A 19,829-nucleotide genomic window follows, 5' to 3' on the forward strand; every position below is an offset into this window, starting at 1 on the left:
TGATTAGTGCTACAGCATCTACAGACCGCAGCCAAGGGGATCAAATGAAGCTTCCCAAATCGCTTCTGAAGGTGAATATACAATACAATAAAATATCCGCCACTGACTCTAGTATATATAAACCTTAAGAATGAGTCTCACTTATCTGGAATCTTGCAGCAAGTTTCACAGCGCAACCGCTTCCAGGCGGCCCGTTCAGCAAGAGTCCAGATTAGCGAGACTCATTCTGTTTTCATTATTTTATTTGATTTGATTCACATTTTTAAATGTTTGTACTTATTATCTGACAACAGCCTAGTGAAACGTATTTTATATTGTTGTATTAAATTAGTCTGTTTTAGTTTCTGTATCATTTACAATAAAATTCCTTTCACCCCTAAACTACTGTAGTGGACAATCCTCCACTCCTTGTGTGCACAGCTCACGTAAAGCAAGTACAGACATTAGATAAAGTTCTGGTCATGCAGGGCACTAATTAAGGTATTTACTTAAAGTGACATATATACACTACAGTCAGCACTGGAGGTATCACTCTATTGGGTTGAACGTCATACTGTAGTCATCCATGTAGTCTGGTGCAGGTTTCTGGTCTATTATTATTATTTTATTATTATCTTTTATTTATATGGCGCCACAAGGGTTCCGCAGCGCCCAATTACAGAGTACATGAATAATCAAACAGTAAAACAGCAACTTACAGTTGATGACAATATAGGACAAGTACAGGGTAAATAAACATAGTTACATCAGCAGATGACACTGGAATAAGTATCAGGTGCCAGAAGACTGATGGGGTTGGTGCAGTTGAAGATTATTAAAGTATGAAAGGATAAGCACATGAGGGAAGAGGGCCCTGCTCGTGAGAGCTTACATTCTAATCAAGCACTAATCAGAAAGGGGGGTGCTTACTCCCCACTAGTATCCCCCCTGCGCACTAAATAGTACTTGCAACAATACTTGAGAACTTTATGATAATAGAAAGTAAGAGATATTTGTTGCATATATTTGCAAATGCATGGTAAATTGCCGAGACCCTCCATGGCTTCTCAGATTATTGCCAATTCCTACAGTGCCCACTTAGGGCCATGCAATTTTCTATTCTAAGGTCTCGTGATAAAGGACTATACAGAAATATATCCAAATTGAGGGCTCGCTATATCAAGCACTATGAATTATTCAGAAATAATACTAAGATGTCTATTTATTTATTAATATTATGTTTACATTGTTTCACCCTTTTCACATTATTTTGGTATCACTTAAACGTATTTAAAGGGATTTTGGAGCAGTTTTCGTGAAAAACTGCTCCAAACCCTTTAATTGTAATTTTTTAATAACCCATATCACAGTTCCCATACTTATAATAGGAAATGCGATGTGGCCCGCAGAAAAAGCTGTGCAGGGACCCGGAAGCGAAGCGGCAGCGCACTTTAGAGCACCGGGAGTCACAGCACAGAAGCAGAACCTGGCTCCCAGCAGCCTACTGGAGCAGCGGACACCGGCTCCTGGGACCTATAAGTATAAATCCAGGGCGGGCTTTTTTGCGGTGCGGGTGTAGTTGCGACGGGGGGGAAGACCCGGCAGCGTAAAAATACCCCAATGATGCTGCAGAGAGGCATTGCAGGGACAGAGCTTTCTCACAAGCTCTGTCCCTGCATGCGATTATTGATACATCCGTGCGATGTATTCTATTATCGCAGTGCGAGTTTGGCCGATTTTATCGCCTGTCATCCCCGTCATCAGATGCGGATGGTGATAAATTGGCCCCTAAGAATCTTTAGTCTACAGCAATAAGACCGAGGATGCGTTCCTTTTATGATCATAAGGTTGGAATATGCCGACGCTCCGCTATATAAATAAAAACAGATACTAGTAATATTGATAAAAGGTCACAGGCTGCTGTGACAAATATTATCCTCGTAAAATAGTGACAGGTATAAGTATTGTCTCTCAATGAGAGAAATGCAGTTGGCATCCGGGATTCTGGAGGCTTGCGCTGTACATTGCGCGGCGGGCGTAGTGCGAATAAGCCCTTCTTCCATGTCAGGTCGTCATTCAGCTTCTCATGACTACATCAGAATCTCCACAACAGATATCAATGAGATGTTTTTCCCTCACTGAGAGCTACAAACAGGATGCAGCCGCTTCTGGCAAAGTCGAGGGGAAGACCCTCCACACTCCGTTAACCCTGCGACTGTTACACACAGCCAAGAAGCCGTATGCCAAGTGCATGCCCAGATCTCAGTGGGGTATGGTCTGACCATTGTTGGTCCCAGGCACCCGGCACACGAGTTAATCACCTTTGCTGGTGGGAAATAAATAAAAGTTTTACTTACTCCCACTTATGTATCAGGTATAAGGCCTGTAAACCATAGGCACCGGAATGAGGGGGCGGCAAAGTTGGCAGCTTGAACCCCCGTCCGCCCCGGAAAAAATAAAAATTAAAAATAAAAATTCAGAGGCGCCGATCAATATATTGAGCCACGGGCAGAGTTAGGCAGAGTTACCAGCAGATAGCAAAGCCTTCTGCTGCGCTTTCCCTGTTTCCGATGGCAATAGCGATGGCATTAGCCATTACAGCCTACGGGCTAATATGTCAGTAACAGGCGCAGTAGGTACGCAGCATGACGTAAAGCGATCTCTGATGTCATCACTGTAATTTACACATCGCAGTGTCAGGCTTATATCAGGGCGCCTGTCCCCGGACGTGATATTTAATACATCTGGGTGGAAATTAATTTCTTATTGCCCAAATAGCATCGATAAGAAATGCCAGTGTCGGAGCATGTGTGACCGAGATAGCTATGCTATAGGCAGGGTCGGATTGGCCCACAGGGGTAGCGGGGGGGAAGAGTCAGGAAAATTTCCCTGCGGGCTCCACTGTCTGAGGACCCACCTTGCTGATCTTGAAATCAGGTCAGAAACAGTGGACTTAAATTCTGCTTTTGGCTACACCCCTAAGCATGGGGCCCCTACCAGTGCATTCCCCCGGTGGGCCCTTCACGCCCCAGTCTAACAATGGCTATAGGCCCCAAACTCACCAGAAGTGATCCAGCTCAACATGTCTATAACATGACAGTTAGAAGGTTTGTTGGTTGCTCGAAGGTTTGATACATTTTCCCCTTAGGCAGATATTGGTGCTGAGGGGGTATACATGCCCACATTGCACTGGCCACACACACACATCGCTGGCCACACCCACATGAAATTGGCCACACCCACATAGCACTGGTCGCAGCTTCTACACTTTTCATAATATGATCCTTGAACATTTTCAGTCCCAGGCCTGTGAAGCCCTTAATCCGTCCGTGCAAGCAGCATTGGCCAGTGTCCAAATTTACCAACCACAAAATGGTGGCATTTCAGGAAAAAAAAAAAAGGGGTTGCTTGTTTCTGGGTGAGTGAGGTGGGGTGGGGTTTGGGAAGATTTGGGGAGACCAGGGTCAGGGCCTGTTTTGATCTAACTTGGCCTTTAGATATTTTGGGCGGTAAAGACACTTGGTATTCTTGGTAGCTGTCATGGTATTGTGGTTTTCATTCTTGCAAATTAAATTTCCTGTGTATTTCCCTGTAACAGATTTTTTGCATTAACGAGCTCTTGCAGTTAGATCGAGGGGATATTTAAGAAGACCGTACTGGGACATATGCATACTTTCCGTCTCATAAAAGCATTTCATCCATATTCACCTTTTTATAACAGAGGTTCCCTTTGTGGTTTGTGAGCATCCACTAGTGTTACCTCGGTTTAAAAATGCTACCATTGAAATCAATGGTTCCATTACTTTCTATGGAAAAATGACTGCCACTAAAACAGTGGAACCATTGCTTTCTTTTGGGATATTTATGCCATTGGAGTCAATGGAGGTCTTAAGTTCTATTTTGAAAACACTTTCATTGAAATCAAGGGGGTCATATTTTTCTATAGGAAATGGCTTCTATGGAGGAACTAATATCATGAAATTGATAGGAACCATTCAATTCTATGGGGAAGCTGTGGCCTTTTAAGTGAAAGGAGGCATTATTTTCTTTGAACAAACCATTGTTATTGAAGTCACTGCAACCATTACTTTTTATGGGTAAGGTACTGCCTTTGAAGTAAATTTGCTGTGTAGCTGTGTGTAAGCTATTGCTCTCTGTTATTTTATTTATTTGAAATTGTGTATTTTTATTGAAGAGTTTTCAATACACACACATAGATACAAGCAGTTAAAATAAAGGGGGGTATCCAATTAGCCACGATACTGTGGTTTCACGTTATTTTATCGCATCTGAGATCATTCGGTATCCAATTAGCTGCAAAAAGTTATTGTGACAAGTCTCCATAGGGTTTACCGCAAATTTCTCTTCACCAACTCTTACCAGGTGATGATAAATAGTGAAAAATCCCTACTTTAAAGGTAAAAATGTCGGGATTTGGTTAAGAACCCCTGGTACACCCCCCACAATGACTAATTGGGCACTTAGACGATTTTAATTATTTTTAATTGCCCAATAATGACATGTTATTTTGGGGGTAAAAAACTGCAAAGTGATGGAAATTGGGGTACAATGTATAGGTCAGGTGTGTTTTTGACTTGCAAATTTTTGTTTGACTTGCAAGTGGGAGTAATCAGTAAATTTTCACTCCCCCCCCCACCCCACTAAAATGACCCAAATATATACTCGTACCCATTTTTATGTACCCCAAATTTAATGAGCACTTATTTTGCTGAAATACGTAGCTTTCTATTATTTTTTCACATTTAAAAAAAATACATATAACAGCCATTTGACCCAACTTAGGGCTTAATTTAGGCCTGATCGCTCCTCTGCAAATTTGCATAGGTCTGCGATCAGATAGTCGCCGCCAATAAAGAGTGAAAACCCGCCCCGTGCAAACGTACGAATGCCTGCGTACGCTGTGCGAAAACGTAGCCAGTCAGCAGACATCAGCAAATCCGTTCGCAACTCACTCACATTTTTCCAGTGTGTTCAGTCTGTACGTAGCCCAGGACTTACTCCTACAGTGCGATACAAACAGGCTGATTGGGGCCGGAGATGACGTCACAAGAAAATCGGCTGTGGAATTTCCATAATATGTAAACGCGTCTGCCTCCGACGGATCAGGACCAAACCGTTCATGAGCAATTGCAGTATTAACCAGGCCAATCCACTTCGGCAATATAGGAGCTTAGGAAGACACATGGGTGTATCTGTAATGGATTCAGGGTTGTGCAGAGCACATGGGCCCCAGGGTCCATAGGGCCCACAAGGCACACCCTGCACCCTTTCAAAATACTTATCTCTACGTCGGTGCTGCAGGTATCCAGGAAGCCATCCAGTGCCTAGCTATAGATACACTGGCCAAATCCAGAAGATTGCTAACATACAGCTGATGGCATTGATTCAATACATTCTTAATGTAGAGACCGAATATACATGTCCCAGGATCTAGCAGATGGGTACTGTGATAGAAGCACTGGTAAAGTGGTAAACGGGAGATATGTTTGTCCCAGGTTTCTGGCCTATGTATTTTAAAACACCAAGAAGATATTTGTGGTTGCTCTACTGAGAGCTTTTGGGTTTTTATTAAAAGCCGGATAAGGGTTCCTGGGGTGTGGATGTGAGAGAGAAGGGAGGGCTCCATCCACAAGGCCCATTTCAGGTCTTTAGGCCTTCAGCCTGAGAGCAGGCTAATTAGTGCCTGTAGCTGTAGGATGCTGATATAAGCTCTGTCAGGGCTTGGCTTAGGGTCTCACTACTTGGGAAAACAGACAGCAAGCTTGTTGTGAGACACTGTGATTTACTGACTGTAAGTACTGTGCATATGCCTGTGTTTGTGGTAGGGGCATTAAGTCCTACCACCCTGAGAGAGGGAATCTATTATGTTTAGTTTGTGCCAGATGGGCAAGGATTTATTTTTATGTTTTGTTTTGTGCTGCACAATAAAACTAGCCACGGCTAGATTGCACGAAAAACCCTGAACTGGTGTGCTGTTTTCCTGGCTGCTGTGTGTTTGGAGGTGTCCATCGACCTCAGGAAAGGGTACCCCTACTCTGATTTCCGCACAATCCAGTTTCTAGGAATACCATGGACCACCTCAGACAAGAATGCAGCCATAAGGGGGCAAAACCAGAACAGGTGGCAGACGTCAGCACCTTGTGCACCACAGTTGTTGCGCTTTGTTATTAGTCATGTTCTGCTGAAAGGGATTGATATGGGGGCAAGAAGACTAATGTGTGTAGGATAATATCTCACAGTCCCAAACTTATCTCTAATGATGTGTCACTGTATGTTAACACAATCTTCATTATGTAGGATAACCTGTGTGTTTCCTCTTTATTTCTACACACCGCGTGATGTAAAGCTGAAGTGTCCTCTGTATACCCCTCTCGCCTAATTCCAGGCCACAGGCCTCTACCTGTCCTCTTCTTCATGGTCATTTCCCCTGACCTGCCTCTACCGGGGACATTACTGGGAGACATTCCAGCTCAGACCCTGGGGTGGCCCTGGGAGGAGAGGGTGGCTTTCCCGAGCCAGCAGTGAATTATGTGCTACAGTAGCTCTACTGACTTATTATAAACCACTGAGCTCATTCTCCCATCCACTGTAAAAGGCGGTTTCGTTTCTTTAATATCAGCTGTATATGGTTCCTATTTTGCTTCTGTTTTATTTTAAAGTGACTTAAAAAAAAACATGACTGCAGAGCTGGTAGCGTTGCACTTTCAATGGCAAAAAAGATCATCAAAATTCACAGTTCCCAGCCGAGGGCTTCCGATGTACAGTACGTGCCCGTCACCGCCACGCTGCATTGCCACGCATGAGTCATCCGGTGCTGCAGGGGCGTATGTATAATGGGTGTAGGGTTTGCGATATATACGGGCCCCTGGGACAAGGGGGGCCAGCAACGCACACCCTACACCCAGAACGGTATACCTGCAGTGGATCCCACCCCACTTATGCAGGCAATGCCATATTACACCTGATATATTCAGAAGGACGGCGATGGTTGCACAGTTTTGCTTCTTCTCCCAGTTTGGTCTTACGGGGGGGGGGGGGGATGCAGGCAAGGAGAGGATACACAGGGCTGCCGGCTACATAAATGACTAATACCCCTCACTTGCAGCAAGCAAAAAGCTATAAAGAAGCAGGGACAGCTATCACGTTAGTGCACACGTGAGTTATCCAGTGTGTGCAGTGTGTGCGTAGCCCAGGATTTACTGCTACAGTGCGATACAATCAGGCTGATCGGGGCCGGCGCTGATGTCACACCCCCTACCTGAAAACGCTTGGGAACGTCTGCATTTTTCCAGACACTCCCAGAAAACGGCCAGTTACCACCCACAAACGTCCACTTCCTGTCAATCAACTTGGGTACGCCTAGCAATAAAAAAAATTGCTGGATCTTTCGCAGTTTGGCCTCGCGCGGGCGCATTACGATCCGTACGCATGCACAGTCAATAGATTATAGGCTGCCTTGCAAATTCGCACAGCAGCGATTAGGTCTGAATTGCCCCCTCAGAGCTTGGTGCGTCTTGCAGTTTTGCAGTCCCCATAGAAGCCTATGCTTACTGCTGTCTCCATCAAATCTACAGGCACGCTCTGAATACATTGACGGGATACGTGATTTATACAGTAATTCTCCTACAGCAGAAAATCTGCTTAATGAATATGTTCCATTTATCGTTGTCTATAGTTCTGCTAATTATAGAGATAAACTATTATAATACAGTGGTAATAACATTTTAGGGGGAGATTTATCAAAGCTTGGAGATATAAAGTGATCTGTCATTATTGAAACACAGCCTGTAACATGACAGGTAGGAGCTGATTGGTTGGCGCTTCATCTCTTTCTACTTTATCTCTTTCCAGACTTTGATAAATCTCCCCCCTGGTTTAAATATTTGTGTCACTTCCCAGGACACTTTTTTTCTCCCTTGTGAAGTATACACAAAATGCAAATATTGTTCACGAGGCACCAGAGTATCTCCAGCACAGAAACAGTTAACTTCCTTTTTCTGTCCCCCTTGTATTTATTATGTGTTGTTTGCTTCTGCTCAGAGTTTGGGTTGTGATGGTGAGAGCTGGTCGGAGCCCTCTCCTCTCTCTCACACCCACTCTGCAGGTGCAGGCACCCTGGGGAGCAGTTGCTGAGAAGTTCATGGTTCTGTAACTCTGTGGCCAGTGCTCGGTGCCCTCTGTAATCTCTTACACATTGCGTAGGCTGCGTGGATCATGCTGGTTCTCCTCGTCCTCTGTTTCTGCATCACCTGCACCATCCAAATACCAGAGAACTCCGGGAATATCACTGAGAATACTGAAGGTAAGCGACGGAGCACATCATCTCAGCTAACGCGGATTATCCCATTCTAGGCTCTGTACTCTCTATCATACACATCTCATCTCTGTACTCTCTACTCCATGATGTTCAGCTCTCTGTACTCTCTACTCAAAGATGTTCAGCTCTGTGTACTCTCTACTCCATGATGCTCAGCTCTCTGTACTCTCTACTCCATGATGTTCAGCTCTCTGTACTCTCTACTCAAAGACGTTCAGCTCTCTGTACTCTCTACTCCAAGACGTTCAGCTCTCTGTACTCTCTACTCCAAGACGTTCAGCTCTCTGTACTCTCTACTCAAAGATGTTCAGCTCCCTGTACTCTCTACTCAAAGATGTTCAGCTCTCTGTACTGTTTACTCCAAGATGTTCAGCTCTCTATACTCTCTACTCCAAGACGTTCAGCTCTCTGTACTCTCTACTCCATGATGTTCAGCTCTCTGTACTCTCTTCTCCAAGATGTTCAGCTCTCTGTACTGTCTACTCCAAGATGTTCAGCTCTCTGTACTCTCTACTCCAAGACGTTCAGCTCTCTGTACTCTCTGCTCCATGATGTTCAGCTCTCTGTACTCTCTGCTCCATGATGTTCAGCTCCCTGCACTCTCTACTCCATGATGCTCAGCTCTCTGTACTCTCTTCTCCAAGATGTTCAGCTCTCTGTACTCTCTACTCCAAGATGTTCAGCTCTCTGTACTCTCTACTCCAAGATGTTCAGCTCTCTGTACTCTCTTCTCCAAGATGTTCAGCTCTCTGTACTGTCTACTCCAAGATGTTCAGCTCTCTGTACTCTCTACTCCAAGACGTTCAGCTCTCTGTACTCTCTGCTCCATGATGTTCAGCTCTCTGTACTCTCTGCTCCATGATGTTCAGCTCCCTGCACTCTCTACTCCATGATGCTCAGCTCTCTGTACTCTCTTCTCCAAGATGTTCAGCTCTCTGTACTCTCTACTCCAAGATGTTCAGCTCTCTGTACTCTCTACTCCAAGATGTTCAGCTCTCTGTACTCTCTACTCCATGATGTTCAGCTCCCTGTATGTTCTACTCCAAGACGTTCAGCTCCCTGTACTCTCTACTCCAAGACGTTCATCTCTATGTACTCTCTACTCCATGATGTTCAGCTCTCTGTACTCTCTACTCCATGATGTTCAGCTCTCTGTACTCTCTACTCCAAGATGTTCAGCTCTCTGTACTCTCTACTCCAAGATGTTCAGCTCTCTGTACTCTCTACTCCAGAGGGTTAGGGTTAGGCTGCGGGCGGGCGGGTTAAGCTTAGGCTACAGGGGGAGGTTAGGGTTAGACATTAGGGGAAGGGTTAGGGTTAGTTATTAGGGTTAGGGATAGTGGAGAAATACTTACCGGAATGCTGAAGCATCAGAGGTCTGACCCGGAAAAGACGGTCACATGACCACCAGGTAACGGGAAGACAGTGTTGCATCTGCTTCCGTTGCTTATCGGTAAATCCACTACTGCGTCCCGGCACCCCCCTTTCAATCCGGCACCCGGGACACGTGCCCCATTGTGGTTGTTGGAAGAAGCAGCCAACATTTAAATGTATTTTCCACACTGCTTACGTGATCTGGGGCACTACAAGTACCATCGAGAAATGCCCACTGAGGGCCTAAGCTGCAGGCAATGCAAATGTTCATGGAGATGAGCAATTGTTTGCTGCTGTATGTGAGCAAAAATCCCTAAAAACTCCTGCGAGGCCTGTATTACACAGAGGTGCAGTTGTGACTATGACGCACAGTATCAGGAATATCTTGAAAAAGTGCTGGTCGGCAACTGGCGGTGACTGGGAGGTGGCTAAATAGGCGCAGAGCAATGTTCCGTATTATTGGCGTTATATGGGAGTGTCGCTGAGGCCATACTGTTGGAGGCCATACTCAGATGGAATCCGCACCTGCATAGGGCTGGTGCAAGCTTCGATGGTGCTATCGATGGTGGCATCTACAGGCACATCAGGCGGTATTACAGCGTCTATAGACGCTCATAGCAGGCGTCTCAGTATTTGCACATTTATACGCACAGATGTACACCAGGAACAGCCGCTCTAGCGGTCATAGACAGGTGATCACCATAAGACGCATCTGTGGCCACTTCTGAATGAGGCCCGGAATGTATATGGGGGGTTATTTCCGAGTTGATCGCTCCCTAGCAGTTTTAGCAGCCGTGCAAACGCTATGCCGCCGCCCACTGGGGAGTGTATTTTAGCTTAGCAGAAGTGTGAAAGCCTGTGCAGCCGAGCTCTGCAAAAAGTTTGTGCAGTTTCTGAGTAGCTCTGAACCTACTCAGCGCTTGCGATCACTTCAGCCTATTCCTGTCCGGATATGACATCACACACCCGCCCAGCGAACGCCCAGCCACACCTGCGTATTTTCAGACACGCCTGCTTTTTCCAAACACTCCCTGAAAACGGTCAGTTGACACCCAGAAACGCCCCCTTCCTGTCAATCTTCTTGCGGCCCCCAGTGCGAATGTAAGCTTCGCTAGAACCTGTGCAAAACCACAAAGGCCTTTGTACCCGTACGTCGCGCGTGTGCATTGCGGAGCATACGCATGCGCAGAAATGCAGATTTTTAGCCTGATCGCTGCGCTGCAAACAACGGCAGCTAGCGATCAACTCGGAATGACCCCCATAGTGTTGTTTATTTTACATTCATCAAACGTTCACTCCTAAAGCCGAGAAAATAACGGCCCTCATTCCGAGTTGTTCGCTCTGTGTTTTTCATCGCATCGCAGTGAGAATCCGCTTAGTGCGCATGCGCAATGTTCGCACTGCGACTGCGCCAAGTAATTTTGCTATGAAGAAAGTTATTTTACTCACGGCTTTTTCATCGCTCAGGCGATCGTAGTGTGATTGACAGGAAATGGGTGTTACTGGGCGGAAAGACGGCGTTTTAGGGGCGTGTGACTGAAAACGCTACCGTTTCCGGAAAAAACGCAGGAGTGGCCGGAGAAACGGTGGGAGTGCCTGGGCGAACGCTGGGTGTGTTTATGACGTCAACCAGGACCGACAAGCACTGAACTGATCGCACAGGCAGAGTAAGTCTGAAGCTACTCTAAAACTGCTACGAGGTTGGTGATCGCAATATTGCGAATACATCGGTCGCACTTTTAAGAAGATAAGATTCACTCCCAGTAGGCGTAGGCTTAGCGTGTGTAACTCTGCTACATTCGCCTTGCGACCGAACAACTCGGAATGAGGGCCAACAGTCAAGGGGGTAATTCAGAGTTGATCGTAGATGTGCTAAATTTAGCACATCTACGATCATTTACTCTGACATGCGGGGGGACACCCAGCACAGGGCTTGTCCGCCCCGCATGTCAATCAGGCAGAGATGATCGCAACCCAGAGCATTTCAATGGGCTTCCGGTGTGAGCTTGCGCAGTACGGCCGCTGCGTGTGCGCACTCCACAAAAAGATTCAGACTGCGATCCAGTCTGAATTAGCCCCATGGAAAGCACCGCTAAAGGTGAACGCTGCATTCATCAGATCGCTAAACACGGACTAGAAAAGTGGAAATCAGCGGCCAGCGCATTCTGTGAGTGTAACATAAAAACACTCCGGGATGCGGCAACCACGTGAACAAATACAATCTGTGTGGTTGTCTGCTGTATATTGGCCCTCATTCCGAGTTGTTCGTTCGTTAGTGTTTTTCGCAACAGAGCGATTTGTCGCAAACTGCGCATGCGTAATGTTCGCAGTGCGTCTGCGCCAAGTAAATTTGCCAAAAAGTTAGGTATTTTACTCACGGCTTAACGAAGAAATTTCTTCGTTCTGGTGATCGGAGTGTGATTGACAGGAAGTGGGTGTTTCTGGGTGGAAACTGGCCGTTTTATGGGTGTGTGCGGAAAAACGCTGCCGTTTCTGGGAAAAACGCGGGAGTGGCTGGAGAAACGGGGGAGTGTCTGGGCGAACGCTGGGTGTGTTTGTGACGTCAAACCAGGAACGAAACTGACTGAACTGATCGCAGTGTAGGAGTAAGTCCCGAGCTATTCAAAAACTGCTAAGAATTTTCTATTCGCAATTCTGCTAATCTTTCGTTCGCAATTCTGCAAAGCTAAGATTCACTCCCAGAGGGCGGCGGCTTAGCGTGTGCAATGCTGCTAAAAGCAGCTAGCGAGCGAACAACTCGGAATGAGGGCCATTGTTTTTTAGGTTAATATATTTCCACAGACAGGGACTGCACGTATGTATATGTATGTATGTATGTATGTACATACGTACGTACGTACGTACGTACGTACGTACGTACGTATGTATGGCTGTGATAGGGGATACCGGCAGTCATAAGACCAACATCAGCAAATAAATCGCTTTGCACCGACGCAAATAGCGAGTGTTAGCATACAGCGCCGGCGCAGAAGCCAATTTACGCTGAGTCGGACTCATCTATGGGGGATCTGCCTTTTGTGCGAAAAAGGGCGTTTCAGGGGGAAGGGGGTGATTGCGCGGAGCTGTGATGTGGCAGTGTTATGGCAGAACCGCGGGGGTGTAGCTACAGTTCCGCGCTATTTTCGGCCATGCGTACAGTGAAGGGACGACAGATCTCTTGCACCTAATGATGTGGACGGAGCAGTTTCGCGCCTCAAGCTGTGCAGATCCTCAGTTACCCATTGAAAACTTGCATTAGCATTAGGTAGTAAACAGTGGCACCAGTGAGGTTGGTGACACCCGGTGCGGCCAATAGTAAGAAAAAGGGTGTGCAGCCCGCTCCCCCCTTGTGACACCTGTGGTAGTAAATCATGTTGCCGTGGCATCAAGTAGGCTAAGGCTTTTGCACCTGCCCTGGCAGCAGTACACATTGAGGCATATTCAATTGGCTGCGGTTCCCCACACCTAATTGAATAAGTCCCAGTATATTCATTTATCAACTTCCCAAAGATGGAAAGATATAAGACACACATACAATACAAACATGAGCAGTCGGCTCCAGTACTTAGGGGGTTATTCTGCCCCGATCGCACGCTGCAGTTTATCTCAGCGGTGCGATCGGATCAGAACTGCTTATGCCAGACGGCAAAAGGCTGTCACTGCGCTACGATCGCCTCTGCCAGATTGACAGGCAGAGGCGGTCGCTGGGCGGGGAGGGGGGGTTTGGACGCCGTTTCGTGGGCGCAATCTGGCCAGCGCAGGCATGGCCGGACCGTGCTGGGGGCAGGCCGCAGCGTCTGCGTGACGTCAAACGCAGCCGCTGCGGACTGGAGAGCAACGAGTAGCTCCTGGCCAGCACACTAAAGCTGCACTGGCCGGGAGCTACTCCTAAAGTGCAAATGCTTTTGCACCTCTTCCAGGGGGGGTGCAACACTGACATGCGGGGCAGGATAGCTCTGTGCTGGGCGTCCCCCCGCATGTCTATGGTCATGATCGGATCCCTGCAAAATTTTGCAGGGCTACAATCAACTCGGAATCACCCCCTTAGAGAGGAACCATTTGCAGAACCAGAGGGGTAAAGTGTGGACAAGACCACGTATTCAAATAATTCTGTATAAGGATTTTCTTACATTTAAAGAATTTGAGCAGAATAAAATCAGGAATCCGGTAACAATCCCATCCGCTTGCCCCAGTAACCCATCCACCCTAGCTAGCAGAACCGTCCCATGTGCTCACAAGTAGATAGGTTCGAAACAACCTTAATAGACTTGTGTTATAAGAGAAATCCTGTGGCGTTTTTACAATGTAAGCTTTTCTTAGAACATTGTACAAATCATTTTCATGTTCCCTGTCTCTCGCCTAGGTAACACAACATTGACCTGTGAGTACGTTATCTCCGAGCGGAACTCAGCGAAGTTCAATGTTACTTTTAGCAATGACCAATCATGGCTGACGCTGGAGGTGTACACGTTGATTCTGAAACTAAACACCTCAATTCCACCGTCTCTACTACTCCCAGCAGATGGAAACAGCGTGAGACCCCAGATTTATTCCTGCTCAGCGGACAACAGGGGCAGCACAGTACCCGCAGGTAGGAGGAGCAACCATCAACTTTGATGTTAGTTGTAGCCTGATAATATTTACCAGTCATATTGCAGCTTAGTTACATTGAGAAACCATTTCAGCTGTAAGTTAATATACTCAATCTATACTAGCAGTTTCTGTCCTCCTCTGCATTGCAGTCTGGTCCAGTGTAGCTCCGCCCCTCTGTGCCATTTAGCTCCGCCCCTTTTTGGTCAGGACACGGACACTGCAGGGTGGGGGTAGAAGGAAGCTTCAAGCTGCCGGCGCCGCTACCTGTCAATCGGTGTGACAGGCACAGCAGCCGGCAGCAGTAGCAGGGTCCCAGGTGCAGCACAGGGATGCAAAGCAGGCAGAGCGCCTCTCCTACCTGGCGCCTACCTGCTTTGCATCCCTTTGCTGAGCGGGTAGCGCCAGGCCTGGTCACTGGATAATTATATGACAAGCTCAAATATTCACCTTCTGAGGACCTTATGAATATTAATTATCTGTGCTTCTCATTAATTGACTCACGCCCGCCTCTAATGCTCCATGTCCAATCTCTTTTCTTATATCAAGGTAGGTTGCTATTTAAAACTCGTTGTGTATGATAAGTGGTGCTCCAGCCAATCAGCTCCCAACTGTCATTTTCCAAACACATGACAGGAGCTGATTGGCTGGTACACCATTCATCATATGCAACGCATTTTAAATAGCTAAAACTCATTGGCACACCATAGTGTCTTTTAAGCTGGGTACACACCTGGCAGATCTATCTGCCGACTCACCATTGTGCCGACTGAGTGGCCGATTCAAGTAAGCATACACACTTACCGATCGGCTGCTCGATATGTTGGTCCTGACATCACAGCATGGGTGGGCATTTGAATTTGCCAGCCCAGCAGTGACGTCAATACCTGCAGCCAGTGTATGGGCGGTCGGTGGGTCACCCATACACACAGCCAAACGTGCTTGGACTGGCCCACAGGGGTACAAGGGAAACCACCTGTGGGCCCCACTGCCTGGGGGCCCCACCTCCTGCTCTAAGGATCAGGTTCCAGACTGTGCACTTAAATTATACATTATACATATGTTACCTTATACAGGACTATGGTGTATTCTCTACAGTGCATTGCTGTTATTAATCTGGTACATTATCATGCATGCAGCAGCTGAATTTACTGTATATATTTATGAAGGAGCCCAGACGTTGCACTCTCTAATGGTTAGTCAAACCAATGAGGTGGCAGGCCACACCCCCTCTGCAGACTGACCACACCCATAGCACAGGCCCCTACCACTGCATTCCCCTGGTGGGCCCTACATGCCCCAGTCTGTCACTGCAGCCAAATGTACAGATATATCTTCAAAACCTATAAGCATCGGCTGTGTTGCATGGCCGACGCGATGTCTGAGAACGATGTCATTCACAGACATATCGGGGGTACACACCCGCCGACCTGATCGCGATATATCGTCTGTTCGATCGAACGGACGATATATCGCCCAGGGTGTGCCCAGCTTCAGTATCATGTGTGTGGATGGCCTGATGTCATGCGTGCACCAATGCTCCAATGCAGTTTTCCAAGCCTTTGTATTGCAATGTTGGAATGAAGTCTTCCAGCACAGGTACTGCGGAATCAACGGCAGCTCAAAGAGGAATACTAAAGAGGTAGAAGCAAGGGAGAAATAGGGTTAGATGGAGCGGAGGATGTAATGGGAAACGTGGTGAGAGCCAGAGAGAGAGCAGTCAGGCACCTTGCGGATATTTAGCAGTTTGTGATGCACAGGACAAGAGTTTATTTGATGCCATTGATAGTGCAGGATGTCACTAATCTCACGCTTACACATAAAGCCACTTTCACATCCCTAAACGTGACCCTAATCTCACTATGATTCAGCGAAAAGCCATCACAGACTGCTTTTATTTCGTGTTAACCATTGTTAAATATAAAGTGTTTTTGCCGGGATGGAACACCCTGGGACCTACCTCTCCTCTTCTCCTTATTAAGTGATATGACCTTAGAACGGGTGGTCTTCACAGGGCCATAACTACGTGTGTGCCAGGTGTGCCTGGCACACAGCGCAGTCGCCCTGAGGGCGCAACTGCCCGCAACCCCAAAGTCTGCGCCATTGTAATGAGTCAGACTGACTCATTACAATGCCGCCTGTACTGTGTGCAGCAGCCGCAGCCAACATCTAAAGGGGAGGTGATGTTTGCAGTCAGTGTGAGTGTGCCCGTCAGTGACCCCCGCCTCCTGATCCCTCTGTGCCCGGCTCTCGCCTCCAGATCTTTAAGTTCCGCTGCCAGGCTCCCGCCTCCTGATTCCCCGCTGCCCGGCTCCCGCTACCTGTCCGCAGCTGCCTGGCTCCCGCCTCCTGATCATCAAGTTCTGCTGCCCGGCTCCCGCCTCCTGTCCACTGTTGCCCGGCTCCCGCCACCTGATTCCCCGCTGCCCGGCTCCCGCTCTGTTGCTCCCCGGGTGCACAGATCCCGCACCCACTCTCCGGCTCCTGCCTCCTGACACGCCGGCAGAGGCAGGTCCAGCAGCGGCTCCTGAACGCAGAGGCGGTCCGGCAGCGGCAGCAGCCATGAGGAGGATCTGATGAGATAAAAGAGGGAACTGACAGGGGTGAGTGCCAGGGGGATTTGCCATGTGTGTATATATATATGTGGCTGTGCTGTAATGTGTAAAAAGAGGGACACTGTCTGCCGTACTATGTAAAAAAGAGGGATACTGTCTGCCGTACTGTGTAAAAAAGAGGGATACTGTCTGCCGTAGGCGCGCTTCAAAACTATAGGGGTGTGGCTTAATGGTGAAGGGGTGTGGACACAAAATAGTACCAGTTCATATTACGCTGCACAGTAGTCTCCATTATTCAAATTAAGCCGAACAGTAGCATCACTACACCAGGTAGAGCCCCTATTTTACACAGTACGGCAGACAGTGTCCCTCATTTTTACACAGAATGGCAGTGTCCCTCTTTTTTACACAGTACGGCAGACAGTGTCCCTCTTTTTTACACAGTACGGCAGTGTCCCTCTTTTTTACACAGTACGGCAGTGTCCCTCTTTTTTACACAGTACGGCAGACAGTGTCCCTCTTTTTTACACAGTCCGGCAGTGTCCCTCTTTTTTACACAGTACGGCAGACAGTGTCCCTCTTTTTTACACAGTCCGGCAGTGTCCCTCTTTTTTACACAGTACGGCAGACAGTGTCCCTCTTTTTTACACAGTACGGCAGTGTCCCTCTTTTTTACACAGTACGGCAGACAGTGTCCCTCTTTTTTACACAGTACGGCAGACAGTGTCCCTCTTTTTTACACAGTATGGCAGACAGTATCCCACAAGCGCAGCGAGCCTACAAGGGACTCATTTGCGCTCACCCAGCTGTCGGTATGCCGGCGGTCGGGATTCCGGTGCCGGTATGCTGGCCACCGGAAGCCCGACCGCCGACATCGCATACTACACCCCCTTAGAACATATTTCTAGTTACCTTATAACTGCACATAAATATTCTAGGAAAGAAAAGACTGTGTAACATTTGTGAGGCTGGAGGAAGATATTGCAGACGTGTAGGTACTCCCAGGCTTACGGAGTCCTGTAGGGAGACGGGGGTGGCACTTGATATACCGGCTGTCGAGATCCCAGTGGTCAGCATATCGGCGCCGGAATCCCAACAGACGGTATACCGACACTTAATCTCCCTCTTGGGGTGTCCACGACCCCCCTGGAGGGAGAATAAATAGCGTGGTGCGCTTAGTGCGCCACCGTGCCTGCAAGGGGCTCTTTTGCGCTCTCCCCTCTGCCGGCATTTCGGCGGTCCTGAGGGCTGAGGCTGACCTGGGGAAGCCTCAGATGTAGGGGCTGACGTGTAGGTGAATCGGGGAGGTAGTATTGGGTTCCTAGACATACAGGAGCTCTAGTACCAATTGCGTGACCACGACAACGAAGTTGTAAAAAGGTAAAGTCAGTTTTATTGAACACACAGCTTAAGACACCTTGGATATGCAAAACGTCACAGGAGATGTGCAGTGGTAAATTACAGTACAGTTCCCAGAAGTGCAGGGTAATTAGTGCTGTGGCTTGCAGAACAGAATATCACAGAGTCCTCGCCAAAACAGGAGATGGTAAGTCCGTATGTCACAGCTACCAGCTGAGGAGAGGTATGAACTGGTACTGCCCAGCAGATGGTATACAGAGGCTGGAGCAACACAGATGCACAGAAGTAGATGGTACTTGGTAATTGCAGAGAGTGCCGAATGGAACCGGTATGAATGAAAGGTGGGCAGAACTCACCACTGTAGATTTAGAGTCCGATGGTGACCATCGATGGACGCTGTGGTTCAATGGTAGAATGGTCACTGATGCAGGCGATATGGGAATACCGCTGATAACGTTGAAATAAACTGAAGACACTGTGGAGTACCGCATGCAGAATACCAGCGACTCAGGAGCACTGTGGAAAGCTGGTAGGCCGTGGTAGTACGCTGTGGAGTATGGAGAGCGGTGCTGTAGAAAGGAGGAATTGAAAACGATACCAGGACACCGCTGGAGGCTAGAAGCGAAGCAGGACCAACGCTGTGAGCAGGAAGACGGTGTCTGATCGTAGAGAGTAATCAGGAGCAATGCTGGAACACTGCAGAAGTCAGGCTGCACCGCAGGATGGAAACAGGTGCGCGTCTCTTAGTGGAGCTGAATCACAGGAGCTGGAATACCTGCATAAACAAGCAGTAGAATCCACAAGCAGGAGAGACATGTGTATAGGTTAGACAACCAAAGCACTGATGATTATCCAGCCCAGGAGCAGGATATTTATACCAGCTGGGAAGCAGGCATTGGCTGGATAATTAGACAGAGTCCAGAGTGCAGCGGATAGGTTGTAGAATGTCATGTGATGAGGAAAAACATGGCTACGCCCATGTTTGCATTTGGAGGGAAAGTCTGTTTGTATATTCCATGTGGTAAACAGCAGTAATGGCCGCGGAGGGCAGGAGACGCCATTCTTTAAAACAGTGCAACTAAACTGCCATGACAGCGCTGCGGGATCACAGGGAAGAGACTTGAGGTAAAGATATACAGCGCGATGCACGCAGACAGCGCAGATGGAATCCCGTCTTGGAACGCTGGGCCAGTCTCAGCCTCTCAGGAGACACTTGGAAGGTAAATAATGATGTCCAATAACCCGGATCGTGACACCATTGTATCCAGGAACCATTGGCAGGCTTCCAGGGAGTGGGTCTGATGTGATTTACATTAGTATATTCAGTAAAGAAGTTTGTTAATTAAAATCCTTAAATTATGGAAACCCAGATTGAGGCCCCCACTAATTTGTTACCCATGATAGGGTTCAAACAAGTTAACCATAGAGACTCCATTTTGTATATGTTCTGTCTTTTTGATTCTTAACAACTATGGGGGTCATTCCGTGTTGATCGTAGCTGTGCTAAATTTAGCACAGCTACGATCGTAAACTCAGACATGCGGGGAGACGCCCAGCACAGGGCTAGTCCGCCCCGCATGTCAGTGCCGGCCCCCCGCACAAATACAAAAGCATCGCACATAAGCGATGCCTTT

At 47.6% G+C, this 19,829-nt stretch overlaps 1 protein-coding gene across 1 annotated transcript in view; it reads left to right on the top strand.

Moving 5' to 3' along the window:
- Nucleotides 1-8,053: 8,053 nt before the first annotated feature.
- LOC134945862 (B-lymphocyte antigen CD19-like) overlaps nucleotides 8,054-19,829 on the top strand; it is a 42,999-nt gene continuing 31,223 nt past the window's right edge. The window contains exons 1-2 of the mRNA XM_063935404.1: nucleotides 8,054-8,302; nucleotides 14,055-14,282. Of these exons, the coding sequence (XP_063791474.1) occupies nucleotides 8,215-8,302; nucleotides 14,055-14,282 (316 nt within the window). The 5' untranslated portion in view covers nucleotides 8,054-8,214. The remainder of the gene's footprint in view (nucleotides 8,303-14,054; nucleotides 14,283-19,829) is intronic.

The sequence above is a fragment of the Pseudophryne corroboree genome, chromosome 7 (assembly GCF_028390025.1).
Source record: "Pseudophryne corroboree isolate aPseCor3 chromosome 7, aPseCor3.hap2, whole genome shotgun sequence".
Taxonomy (NCBI): domain Eukaryota; kingdom Metazoa; phylum Chordata; class Amphibia; order Anura; family Myobatrachidae; genus Pseudophryne; species Pseudophryne corroboree.